Genomic DNA, 18,551 nt, shown 5'->3' on the forward strand with positions numbered 1-18,551 from the left:
AGAGGTGAGATTTCATCTTTCTTTTGGTGTGAAAAAGAGGAGAATAAACTTGGGTCCCAGGCCTTTTGAAGTGAGGGGGGGTGCTTATAATCAATTCCACATGGGGGTTTGGGACCCCATTAATTTAGATCTTCTCTTGGAAATGGTACCTAATATCCCAAAAGAAAATCCCAGATAGCCAGGACCATGACACACTTAATTGCCAACCCCAAGTACCTTTACTCACAAATTCAAATGGGGTTTGAGGAAGTTCTCCTGTAATGTTGTATGAGGAACTCCTGGAATTGACACAGCTGAAAGGAAGGGTCATCTGGACTTAGAGCCTCATTCTGCTTAGTGTGTGAGATGTGGCCTCTTCCTGAGCTCCAGAAGTTTTCCTCAGAGCCCTTAGTAAAAGACCTCAAGACACATGACCTTCCTCCCCTTGTGTCACCTTTTAGGCCAGGTGACCTAATGCCCATATCAGGGATCATAGTTCATGCCAACTCTGGCCCTTTTCCCAATCTCAAATTATGTAGGGTGAACATGAACCTTGCCCTGCAGATGGACATTCTAGAATTTCCTGGACCTTCCTGGACCTCACAGACTAAAACTACATTAGCCTGGGTGTTATAATTCTTCATACCTTCAGCTGTGTCTCTTTGAGATAGCACACCACCTGGGGATGTTATCACCGTTGGATGGAGAGGTATTTAAGATACAGTAATGTAGGCTCTAAGAAGGTGGGAAAGGAGACAAAGTTGAAAACAGTCTGCGTTCTGTATTATCTGACCCCCAAGCCAGGGCTGGGACAGTGTCTTGGGCCTTCCTAATGCAGATGTAGGCAGTGGTACCGATGAATTCCCATACGGAACCAAGAGGAAAGTCTGGCCAGAAGCTTCACAGCAGAGAGGATACTCTGGAAAGGGGTTTTCCAAGGTAGACCTGTGGACCTCACTGGGGATGCCACTTTGGGGAAGGGTTAATGAAGGAAAGAATCAGGAGCTGCTATCTCGATGGTCCCCTCCCTCCCCGACACTTCAAACAGGTTTCTTCCAAAGCACAGCAGACAAATGGATGGCTGGCCCGTCCCTAAAGCCCTCCTGAGAGGGCTTCCTAAGTCAGTGCTCCAGAGCCTAGTGAGTCTCTATGCGGGTAAGTCCTTTCTTGCATCAGGCTTAAATTCATATCCCTGTGTGCCTCCCCCCAGACTTGAATATCAAGAGTAGTGTTGAAGGGGAAGGAAGTCTGAAATGTGGAGAGAAGCATCCATGTCTGATTACTGTCTGTGCTAGATGTGCAGTTACAGTCTGCATGAGAGAGGGATGAGGCTGACTCCATAAACAGTATTTGCAAATCATTTTATTAATTTATAGTTATACCACTGATAAGAGCCTCAGATCTTTTCTCTCCCCTTTCAATCACTGCTAGGCAGACAGATGTCCTCCCTTTCTCTGGCTTCTCATAAATCCATTTCATATAAATCTTTTGCCTGTTGCTCACAGATACTCCTCCCTGAAGGCACCTCCCGCATCCAGGAGGACCAATTATGGCAGCAGCATACAGAGGGCTCATTATTGCAAAAGGTTACTCTCCTGGAATAACACCCTTCAGAGTAAGGTCATTGGTGATTGGGAAGCAGTAGTCACATGATACTAAAGATGCTGTGTTGGCTAAGGACCCAGAAACACTTGAATCTTGCCCCAGACTAATCGCGGCTGCCCACAACGTCCTTGAGGGGCTATCTACCCAGAGGAGAAAGCAAGGCCAAGTGACACTTTATTCCCAACTGTAGCCTTGGTCCCAAACCCTGAGGCAGAACTCTTGTGCTCTTGCGGATAGCTCCTTACCTCAGCTGGATTGGCCAGACAGGCTCTAACCAAAGCGGGTCTCAAGGCTGGCTCTGCCTCTCTCCCCTAATCCCAGACCCAGGTTGTGATGTTACTGCTGTAAGTTGAGAAAGGGTGAATCCCAACTATGCCCACTGAACCAGAGGAAAATAGCAGGTGGGTAAGATAGATCCTGTCTGCCCACGCCGGCCTGCCCACCATTGTACCTGGCTGGATGGTAGGGAGAGCTTTCGAATGGTGGGAGAGAGCTGGCTGGGCCTTCCTCCCTGGCATCCGGGTCCCAGGCCCCGTGGGGCACCTCTAGGCTCCTGGGCAAAGAGAAGGGAAGAGCTAGCCAAGCCTCCTTTCATGAGAGAGTAGCTTGGGTTTTTGTTTTGGCTTTTTATTATAGAAAATTTCAAACATACCAACAAGAAGAGAGGAGAGTAATAAACCTCTCCTATCAAAACTTTGCCAATCTTGTTTCATCCTTTTCTCCCCAACTTAAGTTGTTTTGTTTTTATGTTTTCTAGATTATTTTAAGCCAAATCACCAGTATCATGTCATTTCACCTGTGACTACTTCAGCAAGTATCTCTTCAATAAGGACATTAAAAAAATCATGCCATTAAGAAATCTAACAAAATTAACAGTAATTCTTTTAAATTGTCTCATGCTCAGTCCATATTCAAGCTTTTTTGATTGTCTTAACAACATCTTTTTAGAGTTCATTTTTTGGCATAGGATCCAGTGGAGGTTTGCATTTAGTTATTCTGTTTCCATTCTATAACAGCTCGCTCTCCTTTTTTCCCTATGCCATTCATTTGTAGAAGAAACACAGTAATTTGTCCTGTGGAATGCTGAGTGGTTATTTTTGTTACTCACCTGTCAACTTTTACCCTGGTGTGGTGACTCCACTTTTAGGAAAGTACCCCTGTCTGGGCACACTCCTCCTCCTGGTGTCGGACATCTTGCTCTTGGTCTGTGTCATCCTTGGGAAGTGGAGAGGGGTCCTGAAGTCCTGCCACCAAGTCCTGTTGATTCTGCCTCCTGATGAGCCCTTGAGTGTACATACTTCTCTTCTTTCCAACCCACTGCCTCCAGTCTTGCCCCACATTCCATCATGACACCCCTGCCAGAGTGATCCTCCCAGAATGCCTGCTCAATTATGCCGCTTCCCTGTTTACAGTCCTTCAGTACTTGACTTGCCACTCGGATAAAGTTCCAATTCCTTAAAACAGTTTAGACAACCCTTTGCGACTCAGCTTTTCCAGCATCTCCAGCCTTGTCTTGTCACACTGTCTTATCCAGCCATAACTCTCAGCACCTCGAACCCTCCATGCACTCTCACCTCTAGGTGTCATCCACGCCAGCTCCTTGGCCTCATCTGGCTAACTCCTGGTCCATTCTCAAGTCCCCGCTGACATGCCCCTCCCTGTTCTCTGCTGCCATGGCGCCCTCACAACACTGCCTGTCTCCTGCACGAGACTGTTGGTCCCAGAGAAGGGCTGTGTTTGTCTTGCTACTGCTGCGTCTGCAGTACCTGGCACAGGGCCTGGCACGGAGTATCTGCTACTACTTGTCAACTGCATGAGTGAATAACTTTACTAATTTCTCAAGAGGAAGGTGGGTAGTTGTTCAGAGTAGGAAAGTGCATGTGATAGGGGCTTTTTATCTAGAAAGCATATAATAAAACTAACCATTTTACTACCTTGATGGTTTTGTACATTTCCTTCTAACGTTAAACTCAGAATTTGAAGTTTGAAGCCAATCCTTAGTTTCATGTTAAATTTTGGGAACTTTTTATTGAATGATTAATATGCACACCCAAATTAATCATTTTTTGCTTGGGATAATCATTCAAATTCATGCCCTTGGCTGCAAATGGCCCCAGACAGATCTCTTGTTCTGGGGTCAAACTGAAGCCAAAGTATTACCTCAACACAGAGCACATTTGAGGTGCTTTCAGATGTGTGCTGTTCACATGCTTTCATGGGAGAGGTACTGTGCTAGAGGCCTGTCTGCCTTGTTTCCGCAGGCTCTTTGGGGGCTTGGTGCTGGACATCAAGCGGAAGGCCCCCTGGTACTGGAGCGACTACCGGGATGCACTTAGCTTACAGTGTTTGGCCTCCTTTCTGTTCCTGTACTGTGCCTGCATGTCACCTGTCATCACCTTTGGGGGATTGCTCGGAGAAGCCACCGAGGGGCGCATAGTAAGAAATTTTAACCACTTCTAATGGTCCAAAATGAGAGTAAAAATATGATGGTGGCAGCCGAATCCAGTGGGGGGAAATTCCTTGGGTGAGGCCTAAGGAGATTGGATTCTTTCTACTGAATTACTGTGGTCTTCTGACTTCAGAACAGCCAGCAACACAGCTCTCCCTTTAGAATAGATCCTCTTCTGCTTGACTACCAATTTCAGTAGTTGATTGCCCAGTTGCATTGCCTGTTGCTCCAAGGATGAAAAATGGTATATCAATGTCATTTGAAAATAAGATTTCAGGTGACTCTGTATGACAGCTCGTAGTGTGAATGTGCTTTCTGTGTATATTTACAAACACGGAATTGAGTCATGCAGAACGGGACTTAGTTAAGGAATCATATGTGGATGGATTTGGGCACCTGAATTACCAAAGCAGTATCCGTTTACAAGAGTATTAGACTGTGTACACACCACTCTTGCTAAGATAAAATACAAACAAATGACTTGTCGGACACACAGGAGAGCTGAGTTGGGAATGTATATAAGCTTGCATCACTCACTGCAGATGAGCTATGGACTCAGTGATTATTTTTTTCCCCTCTCAGAGTGCAATTGAGTCCTTGTTTGGAGCCTCCATGACGGGGATTGCCTATTCCTTGTTTGCTGGACAGGCTCTCACCATCCTGGGAAGTACTGGGCCAGTGCTTGTGTTTGAAAAGATTTTGTTCAAATTCTGCAAGTAAGACATTTGGCTTTCTGAAAGCTCTTAACTGGATGTGTTATTGTGCTGTTAGGGTTGACTGCCAGGGTCCTAGACGAGTGTATAAACAGGCCAATATCATCCTGGACTCAAAAAACCAGAAGGAAGAACATCGTTTGGTACGTCCTACTCCTGGATAGGACCATGTCTAAAGTAGCAGATCTCCTAGCCACAAAGAGCTTTGTTACTGTCCCTCAGACACTATTGAAGTCTTGACTTTTTATCTTTATGAAAACTTTCCCTAATGAATCCAAACTCTTCCATTTCCATTTCAAATCAGTTTTTAACTTGGCCTCATACTCCCCCTTCACATTCTGATTATTAGTGGTGGGAGTCAACAATGCCCTCATTTCCCTCCTTTTCCTATAAAATCTTTATTTCATTTTGTGTTAGAAGTAGGAGCGCGTGGAAGAAGGGCCACTCTTTTGTCCTAACTGTGAGAATAGAATCTTAATCACGTGGGGCAGTGATGGCAGAAGCGTGTGTGGGACAGCCCTCACCTTCTCCACTTCCTGTGTCCTTGCTGTGGCCAATACCACCAACAAAGCAACTCACAGCTGTCCCAGGACAGCATTTAGGAGTGAAGTGCAGTCAGAATTAGGGACAAACTGGGTTGCACTACTGGAATGGATAATATGAGATGAATTGACCATGTTTCTGACCCATCCGTCCGTGAGTTTTGATGTAGCCTGGTCTTGTTTCAGAGACTATGCTCTTTCGTACCTCTCCCTGAGAGCATGTATCGGACTGTGGACTGCCTTCCTGTGTATTGTCCTTGTGGCAACCGACGCCAGTTCCCTCGTCTGTTACATTACCCGCTTCACTGAAGAAGCATTTGCCTCCCTGATCTGCATTATTTTCATTTATGAAGCAATAGAAAAGCTGATTCACCTGGCGGAGACCTACCCCATCCACATGCACAGCCAGCTGGACCGCCTTAGCCTCTATTAGTAAGTATGCTTTCTGCTTATTTATTATTTTTTTTAATAAATGAAAGGGCCTGAATATAACGGCTGGTGGAGGGTGCCAGGCAGTGCCTGTAGCATCTGTTAAGGAAGGGTCTAGGTGCTCTGGGAAACAGAGCTCAGACACGGTTGTGGAGACTTGAGGGGCTGCCAGAGGAGAACAATCAAAGTGATGATGGAGAGAATGGACTAAGAGCGAAACTCAGGGGGACTTGAGAAGTGCTTTCCAGAGTGTGTCTTTTGGGTCCAGGCATTGAGACAAAATTAGTCTGCAAATGTAGCAGGAAGAATTCAAGTTAGCTCTTGGCAAGAACTTTTTGCCAGGACTTGTGAGACCTTGGACCACATCAAGATTCTCTGTAAGTATGTATGGGCAACTCTTCGAAATCATTAGAGAAAGAATATTAAAAATTTCTTACAGACCCACAGTTCTCTTCCTCTGTATCCTAAAGATGTAGAAATCTACTTACTTACTTAGATTTCAACTCAGGAGATTGTGTTTTCTTCATGTGTTCAATATAGTTTGGACCAGATGGAAAAGAGACACAGTATTTGGCTGTGTTTTCAACCCTCTAGGAGAGTCTGGTCCTATAAACATTTCTTCTCTGAAATAGTGTTCTCTAAATTATGACTAAATAGTATTCTCCTCATCCTTTAGCGTCGTACATCAGGTTCCTTCCCTTCTGGCTGTACTGTTCTGATGTGGAAGATCTGGGTGTAAAGTGAACAATTTCAGCCTGGAACTAAGCAGAGAAAGCACACTGCGTAGAGGTGCCTGCCAACTAGCCCCAGACACACTTTTCCAGATTCTAGCTATCCATTCATTCACCTTTTAAAAAACCAGAACTTGTAAAAATTTTATTAGAATTTAAAAATTATTTTATTACAAAATAGCCACTAGGGAGTATAATCTTTGAAGCCTAGTGGGTTGTTGATTGGCATTGGAGTTCCGTATTGCCCACTGTCACTGGAGTAAGGTTCATTCTTTGACCTTTTTTTAAATTATACATTTAACAAATATTTGTTGAGCACCTGCTATGTGCCAGGCACTGTTTTAGGCTGTGGAAACATAGAGGCAAACATGACCAACAAAGGCTGTCTACCCTCATGAGGCTTATATCCTAGTGGGAGAAGACAGACAAAGGTGACTAGCTCTGGATTGAGTAGCCTTTGGATCTGGATACTATAATTCTTTGTTAATAAAGCTCAAGAAGGTATTTTTCTTAGTTGCATTCCACTGTTGGTTCATATGGAAGTGATATGAAGCTAGAACTCCCCAACTCTTTAAGTAATTTTATGTTAATATGTGTGGATTTTAAAAATAGACTTAAATTTTAAAGGGCAAGTTTTAGATTCAGAGCAAAATTGAACAGAAAGTACAGAGAGTTCCTGTATACCCCCTGCTTCCACATGCACAGCCTCCCCCACTAGCAACATCCCTCCCCAGAGCGGCATGTTTGTTGCAGTCAGTGACACATCGTTATTACCTGGTCCATACTTTACATTAGCGTTCACTCTCGGTATTGTACAGTCTGTGGGTTTTGATGAAGGTATAATGACACACCCACCATTATAGTATCAGACAGAATAGTTTAGCTGCCCTAAAAATCCTCTGTGCTCTGCCTGTTCATCCCTCCCCATCACCCCAACCCCTGGCAACCGCTGATCTTTTTACTGCATAGTTGTGCCTTTTCCACAGTGTCATATATTGTAATCATACAGTTCGTAGGCTTTTCAGATTGGCTTCATTCACTTTGTAATATGCACTTAAAGGTCTTCTATGTCTTTTCATGGCTTGATAGCTCATTTCTTTTTAGCGCTTAATTATAGTCAATTGTCTAGATGGTCTATGGTACATCCATTCACCTACTGAGGGACATCTTTGTTGCTTCCAAGTTTGGACTTGATTTTTTTTTTTTATCATAGGTTGCCCTCTTTTCATTTTGTTGATTTCCTCCTATCGTTATAACCTATTGAGATCTTTTTGTATTTTAATTCTGTCATGCAATATCCTTAGAAGGTATGCTCATTAAATTCAGAGATGAAACAAAGTTGGTAGGAATGGCTGTATCAGTTGAGTATTCTGGGAGGCATGTCAGGTGTGATGCATGCTGGGACTGGGAAGCAACATGGCGGCCAGTGGTACAGGTCTGGTCTGGTCTGGTTTGGATGCCAGATGAAGCCTGGGGAAGCCAGGAAATGGCCAAGGTAGTGGGATATTACCAGAAATAATGTAGCTTGCATCATAACTCCAGAAGACTCTGATTTTTAGAGCAAGAACGTGATGGGGATTTAAGGGGCAAAATATTTAGGCTTAGAGAAAGCTGTTGAGAGCTGAACAGGTTATCAAGTCCTCCGGCCATTCAGACTGTATTTCGTAGGAAGAGCTGAAGAGATAGAAACTAAGCAAGGAAACCACCTGGGCTCATGGTGGGCACATCAGATAACAAACTTGGTTGTTAGTACAATTTAACCCAAGGTCCACATGCTGATTTGAGCCAATTTTAGTAACGATTGAAAAATCAGAGTGTGGTTCGGTCTCAATGAGTAGGACCAACCTCAGGGATCTGAAGTGGGCCAAGGAGAAGTAACACGGGCTTTGACAGTGCCTTTGGCCCTGTCATGGCTAGAAGTATTTGACTGAATATTTGACTACTTCCCTCAGGAGTCTTGTTTTCTCTCCCCTCAGCTGCAGGTGTACTCTCCCAGAGAATCCAAACAACCACACCTTACAGTACTGGAAGGACCACAACATCGTGACAGCGGAAGTCCACTGGGCTAACCTGACTGTCAGTGTAAGCCTGGGCATTGCCAGGTGGCTTCCTGTTGTGACCACCAGGCTTAAGGGGACCTTCCAGGTGGAAGTGGGGTAGCCCTTCTGTATGCTCTGGCATTGACAGATATAAAGCTTTTTTTTTTTTTTTTAAAGAAAACTATCCTTACTGATTTTTCTTTCCCCTTCAAAATTCTCTTGTATATAAAGGGAAAGGAAGGTTGGCTCCCTCTTCTCTCCCACGTGCACTCTGCCTGCACTGAGGATGGGGGGATTGAAATCAGATAGGGAAGTGGGGCAGATTCAGGGTTTGTGGGGCTTCAAGAACATTCACGTTTGAAAATCCTCTGTAATAAAAGTCCTCTTTAATAAAAAGAATACAAATTGCTAGGGCCCTCCCAGAACCCTGTGTTTGCTCGGGACAGTTCTGGTTTCATTTACAAAAGAGTCTTAGGACCATAAGTAGTCACCCTACCTGCCCCACAACTGCATAGAGATCACGGTGATGCTGCTGGCAGCCTGCGCTCCCCAGCAACTGTGGGATGGGAGTGATGGTGGACCAGGAGGCAGCAGCTGTTTACTCCCTTGTGCCTGCCTCTCCTCACCCAGAACGCTTGTTCCTCCAGGAGTGCCAGGAGATGCATGGGGAGTTCACGGGCTCTGCGTGCGGCCATCATGGACCCTATACTCCTGACGTGCTCTTTTGGTCCTGCATTCTCTTCTTCACCACCTTCATCCTCTCGAGCACCTTGAAGACGTTTAAGACAAGCCGCTATTTCCCAACCAGAGTAGGTAGCACGCTTTCGCACTTCTTTTGCATTAGACTTCTCCTATAACAGGACCCGTGCTTGGCTCCGGGCTGCCGGCTGAGCAGATCGGCAGGTGCAGAGCTCCAGATGTCCCGATGAGCCTCGCTGGGGCCTTCTCTCCTTCCTGTTCCCAGCAGCCTCTCTCACAGAAGTGCAGTGTGGAGTGAGGGGTTAATACTTGAAACTTTTTGATTGAAAACTATCAGGGGAGTTTAAGGCGATAGTAGTGTTGCTAACAGCGATTAAGTCTCATTTCCAGAATGCTGGGACATGGAGCATGCACTAGCTGGAGCTGGCTCCCGAAGATAGTAAATTGGGATGATTGCTTGGGACGTGCAGGGGAGCCCAGAATCTCCTCCCAGGCATAGCTCTTGTCATAGCTTATGAATCAGTGGTCCCGTTGACTGCCGTGGTCAAAACGCTCCTGACTCGGTTTGTGTGACGGTTTGAAGCCTCAGCCACCTGTCCCTGACGCAGATGGCACTGTTTGTCTTGTGACTGGTTTTGGCGGGGCAGAACCAGAGGCCAAGTGGAGAGTGTCTCGGAGGGCCTCAGGGGAAGGACCTCGAGTCAGGAGGAAATGGTGGGTTTTCTGTCTGTGAGGCTTCAGTCTGGCACATTTGCAGAGCGGGATGTGTGAATGGGTCGAGGGCTCAGTTGGTTAGACATTTTCTGTGCACATGTTCACAACGAAAACACATCCTTAGACATCAGTGAGCCTACATGGTGGTTAAGGGAGGCACTTATTAAATAAGCTCTGGGTCGTTTCTGGGCTGACAAATAGTTAACAAGCGGCAGTTGTGTACTGACTACTTGCCCGGGCCTGGGGTAGGTGCTACAGGGGCGGCAAAAGACGTTTAAAACCTGGTCTCTGCCATCAGATAGGAAGGGGAAACCTCTGAAACAACCAAGCCCATATGAGACAGGAGTAAATAGCTGGCTGCTGACCTGGGATGTAAGTGTCATAGGAGTTCAGGGGAGGACCCTGGGCCCCAGATGGTCAGAGTGGGCTTCATGGTGGGGCAGCTACATGTCCAGGGAATGTACATAACATTCGGAGGAGAGCTAACAAAACCAGGGGAGGGGAGCTGGAAACCTCAGGTTTCAAAGGAAAGCGAAGTCAGATTAAGGTGTTAGTGATGTTACGTGTGGCTAAGATATATTTGGCTCTGTCTCATTGCAAGTTCAGAATAAGGTGGGCCCTGGGCATTAGAGAGGCATCATATTTTGTTAAAACTATGCTAAACTATAAAGTGGGTTAGTCAGTCCTCTTAGAGGCAAATGGTGATAAGTGCTATGGAGAAAAATAGACTAGGAAAGGATTCCAGGACATGCCAGGATGGTGGGGGGTGACCAATTTTAAGTAGGAGCATCAGAGAAGATCCAGTGGGGAAAGTGACATTGGAGTGAATGTAAAGGAGGTGAGGGAGCTACCCAGCGGGTTACTTAGAGGAAAAGAAGGTGAGGCATTGGGACGAGCAAGTCCAAAGACCCTGGGGTGGGATCAAGTCTGGCAGGATTAAGAAACAACAGGGAGGTGGCTGGAGCAGAGTGAGTGAGTGCAGTGGGGGAAGCACTGGGAGCTGGGTCAGAGCGGTGATGATGCCAGTGTATGTGGGCCTACAGGCCAAGGAGGCCTCAGGTTTTTTTAACTCTGTGAAGTGAGGAGCCATTCAGGGTTTTGGTAGAGGACTGACATGAGCTGACTTGTGTTTTAAATGATCACTCCAGAAGCTTTAAATAAGAAGAGAGGCAAGGTTAGGAGTTTGCTGCAGTTACAAAGACAAAGGCTGCCGGTGCCTTTGATCTGGGTGGGAGCAGTGGGGGGCGGTGAGAAGGGCTCGGATTCTGGGCCTGAGCTGAAGGCAGATCCAGCAGGACTTGCAGATGGATTCGACATTAGTTCAGAGAAAGAAGAGGAGTCAGTGCTGCTGCGAGGTTCTTGGCTGGCACAGCTGGACCTTGCTGGTCCCAGGACATCTTATTCCCAGTTCCCAGAACTATTACCTAAATGCTAGGCCTTCATGCTCTAAACAGAACTCTTCAGAGTTCAGAGTGGTTTCCGGTAGAATTTGTCAGAGGGTTCATTCATCATAGCCACACTTTGGGGATGTTAAATATGCTTGTATTTATTGAATGATAAAATCAAAGCATTCTTCTGAGGATTTTTGAGCCTTTTACAAAGCCAGATTCTTTTCTGTTGTATTTAACCTTTTGAGACATGTCTCCAATCCTTTCTCGTGCCAGGTCCGCTCCATGGTGAGTGACTTTGCTGTTTTCCTCACTATCTTCACAATGGTGATTATCGACTTTTTGATTGGAGTCCCATCACCAAAGCTTCAAGTTCCCAGTGTATTCAAGGTAAACAGATCTCAGGGTACTTGGTGCCTTTGCGTAGTTTCGTAGAGTCTGGTCCCGAGTTCATTGCAAAGGCCTTTCCTTATCCTGATCATGAATTTTGCAGTCCTCTAAATGTGAACCTTGCTCCTCACGCCTTACCGTTCAGAAAAGCAAACTCGTCAGACTTGGCTGAGTTCAAGTCAGAAGTCAGAGAACAGAAAACCTAATGTTGTTGAATGAATGAAAAGTATTACTTACTTTCATAAATGCCATTTATTGTTTTCAATATGTTAAAATTTAAAACAATAGAATGTGCGTATTTATATAAATACATACCAAGACTATGGAAATGTGGGTCCCTGGAACAGGTTTGATTGACAGCACTTTCGTGAAGCATCAGCTGTGTGAGGGTGTCAGGAAGGATGAAGAGGCTCTTGCTCCGCCCCTCAAGGATCTTGTCCTGTGGGGAAGTGAGTTGACCAAGGAGCCTCATCCACAGCCTAGGGTCCCTCTGCCAGAGTAGCTGTGACATCTTTTCAACCCTAATTCATTGTTTGTATAGCTCTCTATTATCTGTAATATTTATCCAAAAGCCTACACAAAAAGTGAAATGACCAAAGCATGGGCTCCAACTCTATTTCAGTTTGGGGGCACTAACTGAGTAAACTGAGGAGACAGACAAGCTGAGCTCAGTTCCATAGATCCCTACAGGGCGCAGAGGAGAGCAAACCTGGGCGTTCTCAGTGACCGGAGGAGAGTCAGGAAAGGAGAGGATGGGGGAGGCCGGGGCGGAGAAGGAAGATGGGAACGTCGGCCGTTCACTCGTAAATACCCTGCACCATCGGCCTTCGTCTTCCCTCTCTCCCTCTCTCTCCTTGAAGTAGGCCTGGTTAAAAATATCTTCTTCCATATTGCTTGAAAGTTTTTAATTTTATTTTGTTAAACTCACTGAAATGCCACCAGTCAGAAATTTATGGATTTAAAAACACCCTCTTTGAAAATATAATACCTCCAAGAATATATCATTCTCACCTTTGTGTGAAGGAATGCAATCAGCTTTTTCTTTTTACCTGCTTGAGGTCAACCCTGCAGGAGAAATGGATTTTGTGTAAAAATAAGTAATCTGGGAGCATTAAGCAGTCCTTGGAAAGGTTCCCTGATGGGTAGGCTTAAGATAGTCAGAAGGCACTGAATTTCTGGGACATCTGGGAAGAAGGCCTCTGGGAGGTGGGAGAGATGAGAAAGGAAATGGGAGAATGTCAAAGAAAATGTTGCTCATGGGCAGGCCTCGCTTTCAGGAAGCAGAGAAGAAATTTTCTTCTTTTTTCTCTTCTGTGCTACACCACGTGGCCCCCAGTGACCAAGACCCAGTCTGAAGGCTAGTACTATTACTAGTGGGTTAATGTCGGTCAGGGTTTAGTAAGTTTTTGTGTTGACCTAACAATTTAACTACCACTTATTGTTATTGTTATGAAGGTAACATAGATTTTGTAAACTTTGAGTACTTAACCCATTTATACTTTGGGACTTGGTGACGTTACTGAAGAGTCTTTGACTCCTAGGGTCACAACCAATGGAACCAAATACTTTGGATGTAACAGTCTTTGCTTTGTTCATTGAGTTTTGGTAAATTTTGGGCCAATTTTTATCCCTGGCCTTTTATCCTCCATCACTACCTGCCAAACAAACTGCAATTTTCTTCCCCAGAGTACCTTGGGGATTTTTTGAGATCTCCTAGAGTTAGGTATGTTACAAACACCCAAATAAGGTTTATGAACAGTGGTCTTACAGGAGCATTTGAGAGGGTCCTGGATCACACTAGCCCCCAAGTTCAGCAGTCTTGGGCTCCTCTCTCAAGTCTCTAGTGCCTGGACCCCTGTTTCACTGCTGATGGGAGGAGGTCCTTGGACCAATTTCCTGAGAGTCCATGTAACTGGCTCTTCTTTGCTGTAGACATACATTATATGGCTTCTGGAGGGGAGCAGTGAGGAGCATAATCAGAGTTATTTACATTTGTCTTTGGAAGCCATTAAATTCTTTTTTGACAACAGATTTTGTTGTTAATTATATTCCATTTGGGCAAATGTTGAGATAAGGTTTGGAGAGTAGGGGAAGGAAGAGAAGGATTAAGGAATATTCCATAAGAATTTGATAATTGAGGACTGACTCTCTCAAAGGGGATTTAGAACAAGGTCATGGATTTTGTAAGAAATTGCTGTATTTCATGCTTTAAAAAAAAAAGAATTCTCATTCAAGAATAAAAAGAAATGTGGTTATCATGATTCAGTTTGATCTGTTTTACCCTAATGACTATAGTTAACTTCAAATACAAAAATAAAGCCTTGTTTTTTCCCTTTAGCCAACGAGGGATGATCGAGGGTGGATTATTAGCCCCATTGGCCCCAATCCCTGGTGGACTGTGATAGCTGCAATTATCCCAGCTCTCCTCTGCACTATCTTAATATTCATGGACCAGCAGATCACAGCTGTCATCATTAACAGGAAGGAGCACAAGCTCAAGGTAACAAGAAGCTCTAACCTAGAAGGACTAATTTCATTTTTTTAAATTTTAGGATAAGCCCCTTTAGACCAGGAACTGTAGAACCTGGATAAAAGTAATCATGGAAGGAGCTCATTCAGGGTTTCTAGACATTTCTAATTCCTCCATTAATGACAAAGATTGGTTTGGAGATGAAACTAGGGTAGAACACGACAGTATGATGTGAAAAAGCTTAGACTCCATTACTCCCCTCCCAGTTCCGTGGGGGACGTTGCTGGGCAGAGCTCCTGGTGGTCCCTATAGAGCCACATGCTCTGGGTCATGCTTACCTTCCTGAGGTTCAGGTCAGGGCCTGGGCCACTGTTTTCTAGAGACAGGTCTTCTCCCCTTGATGTCCGTTACTGAGGTTTCCAGACTGAACCTTGAGCGCAAGGATCCTAGAAGGTAGGGTTGGTTCCAGTACATTTGTTAGTGAGAAGCTTCGTGCCTCATCTCTATTCCTTCCTTCCTTAGGGTAGGCAGCATCCAAATTGTGGAATTTGCAAGGAATTGGGGGTGTTTGTAGGAAGCTATTTATCTCCAACTCCTGTAGGGTCTACCATCCAGAATGGTCAAGATGTGGTTTGGTTACTCTGCCAAGAAAGGATGAATCTTTAAATATGTGAGACTCAGGGTGAGATCTGGGGGCACCTGAATAAAAAAGGGATATTGGCATGTGTAGAACAGGCTGAGGTTTCTCTCTTTCTTCTCTGTTCCCTCCAAACCAGGAGGGGCTGGAAGGCTCTTCTGGAATCCCTGGACGCCTTCCTCCTTATCCATACACTCCTTCCTGCTTTGGGCGTGAGACTCTTGGCTCACTGTCCTGTGTTCCACTACAGCCAGCCCACTGAAACAGAGACTCTGTTTCCCCACAGAAAGGATGTGGCTACCACCTGGACCTGCTGATGGTGGCCATCATGCTGGGTGTTTGCTCCGTCATGGGCCTGCCCTGGTTTGTGGCTGCAACTGTCCTGTCCATCACACACGTGAACAGCCTCAAACTGGAATCTGAGTGCTCTGCACCTGGAGAACAGCCTAAATTCTTGGGTATCCGAGAACAGAGAGTGACAGGCCTTATGATCTTTGTACTGATGGGCTGCTCAGTCTTCATGACGGCTATATTAAAGGTAACCATTCATTCATTCATTAGGTAAATACTGAGTGCCTGATTTGTGCCAGGAATCCTGTTAGGTGCTGGGAATACAGTGGTATGACAAACAGATACACTTACGAATACCTGCCTTGAAAAAGTTTATTCTAGTGGGATAAGACAGATTAGATGTAGTTAAGAAAGTGAGTTAAGAAAATAGACATAGTGATTACAGAATATGATTCATGATAGAAGGAAATCTATAGTGCTCTCTCTGGTACTATAGAGAATTAAGGGGGTGTGTTTTAGTTGGTATGGTCAGAAAAGGCCTCTCTAAGGAGATGGTCCTTAAGATGAGTTGGAGCCAGCCGTGCCATGGATAGTGGGAGACAGCATGGGGGCAAGGGAGAAAAGCAGTCTAGACAGGCCCCGAGGTGGGAAACAGTGACATGTGTTCTAGGAGACGTCAGGGCCATGTGGCTCAAGGGTGTTAAGGCAAGAGCGCAGTGAGATGAGACTGAAGAGTGAGCAGAGGCCGGTCATGCAGGACCTTGTGGACACTGGCAAAGGTGACCTTTGAAGGGTTTTAACTAGAGAGGGACGTGATTCATTTAGTATTTTGAAAAGATCTCTCTGGCTCATGTCTAGAGAATAAGTGTTTAGGGTTGAGGAAAAATAGAGGCAGAAAGACCAATGAGTCTCTTACAGGTGAGCAGTGATGGCAGCTTGGATGAGGAAGTTGGTAGTAGGGATGCATAAGAGGCCTGGCTTCTGTATATCTTAGAGGAGGTCCAGAGGTCTTACTGGTTGACTGGGTAGGGAATGGGGTGAAGAAAATGGAAAGATCAAAATGCCGGCTGGGTTTCTGACCTGACCGTCTGTGTGGTGAGTGACGGTGTTTAAGATGGAGAAGGCTGCACAAAGGAGGAAGTGATTTTGTGAGGGGTGGGCTGTGGTCAGACTTGGGGTGATGTGTCCGAGAGGCATCTGAGTGAAGAGGCTGGAGGAGGGTTCTGAACTGAAAACAGAAATGTGGGAGTCAAGAGCACAGAGGTGGTACTGAAAGCCAGGGGAGCAGCTGAGATCACTCAGGGAGTAGGGCAGGTGTAAGAGAGAAGTAGGACCACAGAGGACAGCAGAGTCGAAGGAGACCCAGGATGAAGGAGTTAGAGGAGGAGAGAGCAGCGAGAGTCAGAAGGAGCAGCAAGAGAGGGAGGCGGAGCCAGAAGTGTACGCTGTCAGGGAGGCCAAGCCAGGGGAGCGTTTCAAGGAGGAGGGGTTGGTTAGAAACCATCAGGAAAGACGAAGACTAAACCAAGGCCATCAGGTTTGGCAACATGGTGGCCTAATGTGACTTGACAAGAGCAGAGTCAGTGGAAAGATAGAGCAGAAGCCGGATTACAGGGGATGGCAGGGTAAACAGGTGGTGAGGAAGTAAAGGGAGTGTGGGCAGACAAGTCTTTCAAGAGGCTTTTCTGTAAAGTGGAACAGGAAAATGAACAGTGGCTGATGTGGGGTTAAAAGAGGATTTTTGGAAAGATGGAAGCTACCTTGAACATGAGAAAAAACATTTTGTAGGTGTAAGGCCTGCATCTGGGAAAAATGAAATAAAAAGGAAAGCTCTGTCACCAAGCCCCAGCCATTCTGGAGCACTTACCATCTCCCTTGCCTCCTTCCCCTCTTTTCGGTGAATCTTCAGTCACCTCAGCCTGCACTGCAAATGCACTTTAAGGGTAAGAATTGAGAGAGATTGGAAAGGATTCTGAATCATCTTCCTGGCCCCTTACTTTCCACACAATCTTGCCACCCCTCCTTCCCTTCTCCATCCCCAGCCCTACCCCAACTCCCACCTCTGGTCTAGGTGCTATCTGGAGAAGCCCAAATGGCGCTGCTCCTCCAGGAATGTCATCACAAAGGCATGGTGGTGGCCATCTCCTGGCCTTCCTTTCACTGTCACAAGAGGATTCTTTTAGGAAACCATTCAATAATTCTTCAAACAAGGTTAGCACCAAATTGAGATGTCTGCTCACTCTCGAGCTGGAACAATGTAAAATCCAATGGTGATTTTCTAGCTTAAAGAAAAATTACATTTGGGAATTTTCTTTAGCCCTGGAATAAATGCAAGTTGAGTTTAGTCTTTGCAACGAGACTATCCTTGCCCTGATTCCATACACCTCATTTCTCCACCTCGTGGAGCTGCTCTGAAGATGATCTAAATTGATGTAATGGGATAAGCGTGTGTATTCACATGCAATATAATAATGGTATTTCTCCCCAAATCATTCCCTCTTTGATAAGGCATCTCCCTACTCCTGCCCTCAGGTCTCTTTTTAGTAAAAAAGAAAACATTTTTAGTCCATGTTAAAATATACCAACTCCCTGAGGAGATGATTATGCAATTACAAAAGATTTAAAAGGTATCAGTTCTGTAAAAAGGTGTGTGTGTGTGTGTGTGTGTGTGCGCGCGCGCACGCGCGCGTATGCGCAGATGCGCACGTGCGTCTGCCCATTTCCATAGAGGAGGAAGAGCCAGATGGGGATAAGATGTGAAGCCTGTGATTTAACCAGGACTGGATTACACTTATGTGTAATCATTTCATTTCAGAACAAAATGATTTTTATCATTGTCAGCTTCTGTTTTTGCTTCTACTTCTAAATCATATAAAAGCAGCAGAAACTAATGCAATGTTTATGCAGTGAATTTGTGATTTTGCTTCCTTCCTAGATACTTGAGAGTTTATATCATCTTGAGTGTGCTGTGATACCACATTTAATCCCTGGTCTTTCTGCCCCTTTGTCTCCAGTTTATCCCGATGCCAGTGCTCTATGGCGTTTTCCTCTACATGGGAGTTTCTTCACTGCAGGGGATTCAGGTATTGCATGGTTCAGCCAGGCAGTGTCTCCTCACCATGAGCTCATTTGTCCTGGCCTGGGAGGGACAGCTTCCCGAGGGAAGTACCAACCAGCCATTGAGAAACCACTTCCTAGTCTTGCTGGTTAAGCTATTTTAGACATTGCTCTGGACATTGGGCAGAATACAGTCATTTTGGCATGAAGATACGGAGACTTCCAGGGTGGCCTGGCTTAATGTCATGGTTCCAGTTATTCATTAATTACTCAACAGACATCAGGCATGTATTAAACACTAGATGCTTCATCAGGTGCTGATAAACTTAGATCCGAAAGGTTGGTCAAGAACCAAGCTGGCTTCCACACACCTGATGGCACTAGTTTCAGTGTCAGGCCAAAGTGCTGAAGCGGGGGC

The 18,551-nt window shown here is 45.4% G+C and overlaps 1 protein-coding gene across 3 annotated transcripts in view; it reads left to right on the plus strand.

Moving 5' to 3' along the window:
* Positions 1–18,551, plus strand: part of SLC4A8 (solute carrier family 4 member 8) — a 68,829-nt gene that overhangs the window by 36,488 nt on the left and 13,790 nt on the right. For all 3 annotated transcript variants that reach the window (XM_031462537.2, XM_064490987.1, XM_010974272.3), the window contains 9 exons: positions 3,846–4,020; positions 4,616–4,749; positions 5,475–5,720; positions 8,425–8,530; positions 9,135–9,296; positions 11,565–11,678; positions 14,017–14,178; positions 15,072–15,323; positions 18,091–18,159. In XM_031462537.2, the coding sequence (XP_031318397.1) occupies positions 3,846–4,020; positions 4,616–4,749; positions 5,475–5,720; positions 8,425–8,530; positions 9,135–9,296; positions 11,565–11,678; positions 14,017–14,178; positions 15,072–15,323; positions 18,091–18,159 (1,420 nt within the window). The remainder of the gene's footprint in view (positions 1–3,845; positions 4,021–4,615; positions 4,750–5,474; positions 5,721–8,424; positions 8,531–9,134; positions 9,297–11,564; positions 11,679–14,016; positions 14,179–15,071; positions 15,324–18,090; positions 18,160–18,551) is intronic.

Source organism: Camelus dromedarius, chromosome 11 (genome assembly GCF_036321535.1).
Source record: "Camelus dromedarius isolate mCamDro1 chromosome 11, mCamDro1.pat, whole genome shotgun sequence".
Classification (NCBI taxonomy): Eukaryota; Metazoa; Chordata; class Mammalia; order Artiodactyla; family Camelidae; genus Camelus; species Camelus dromedarius.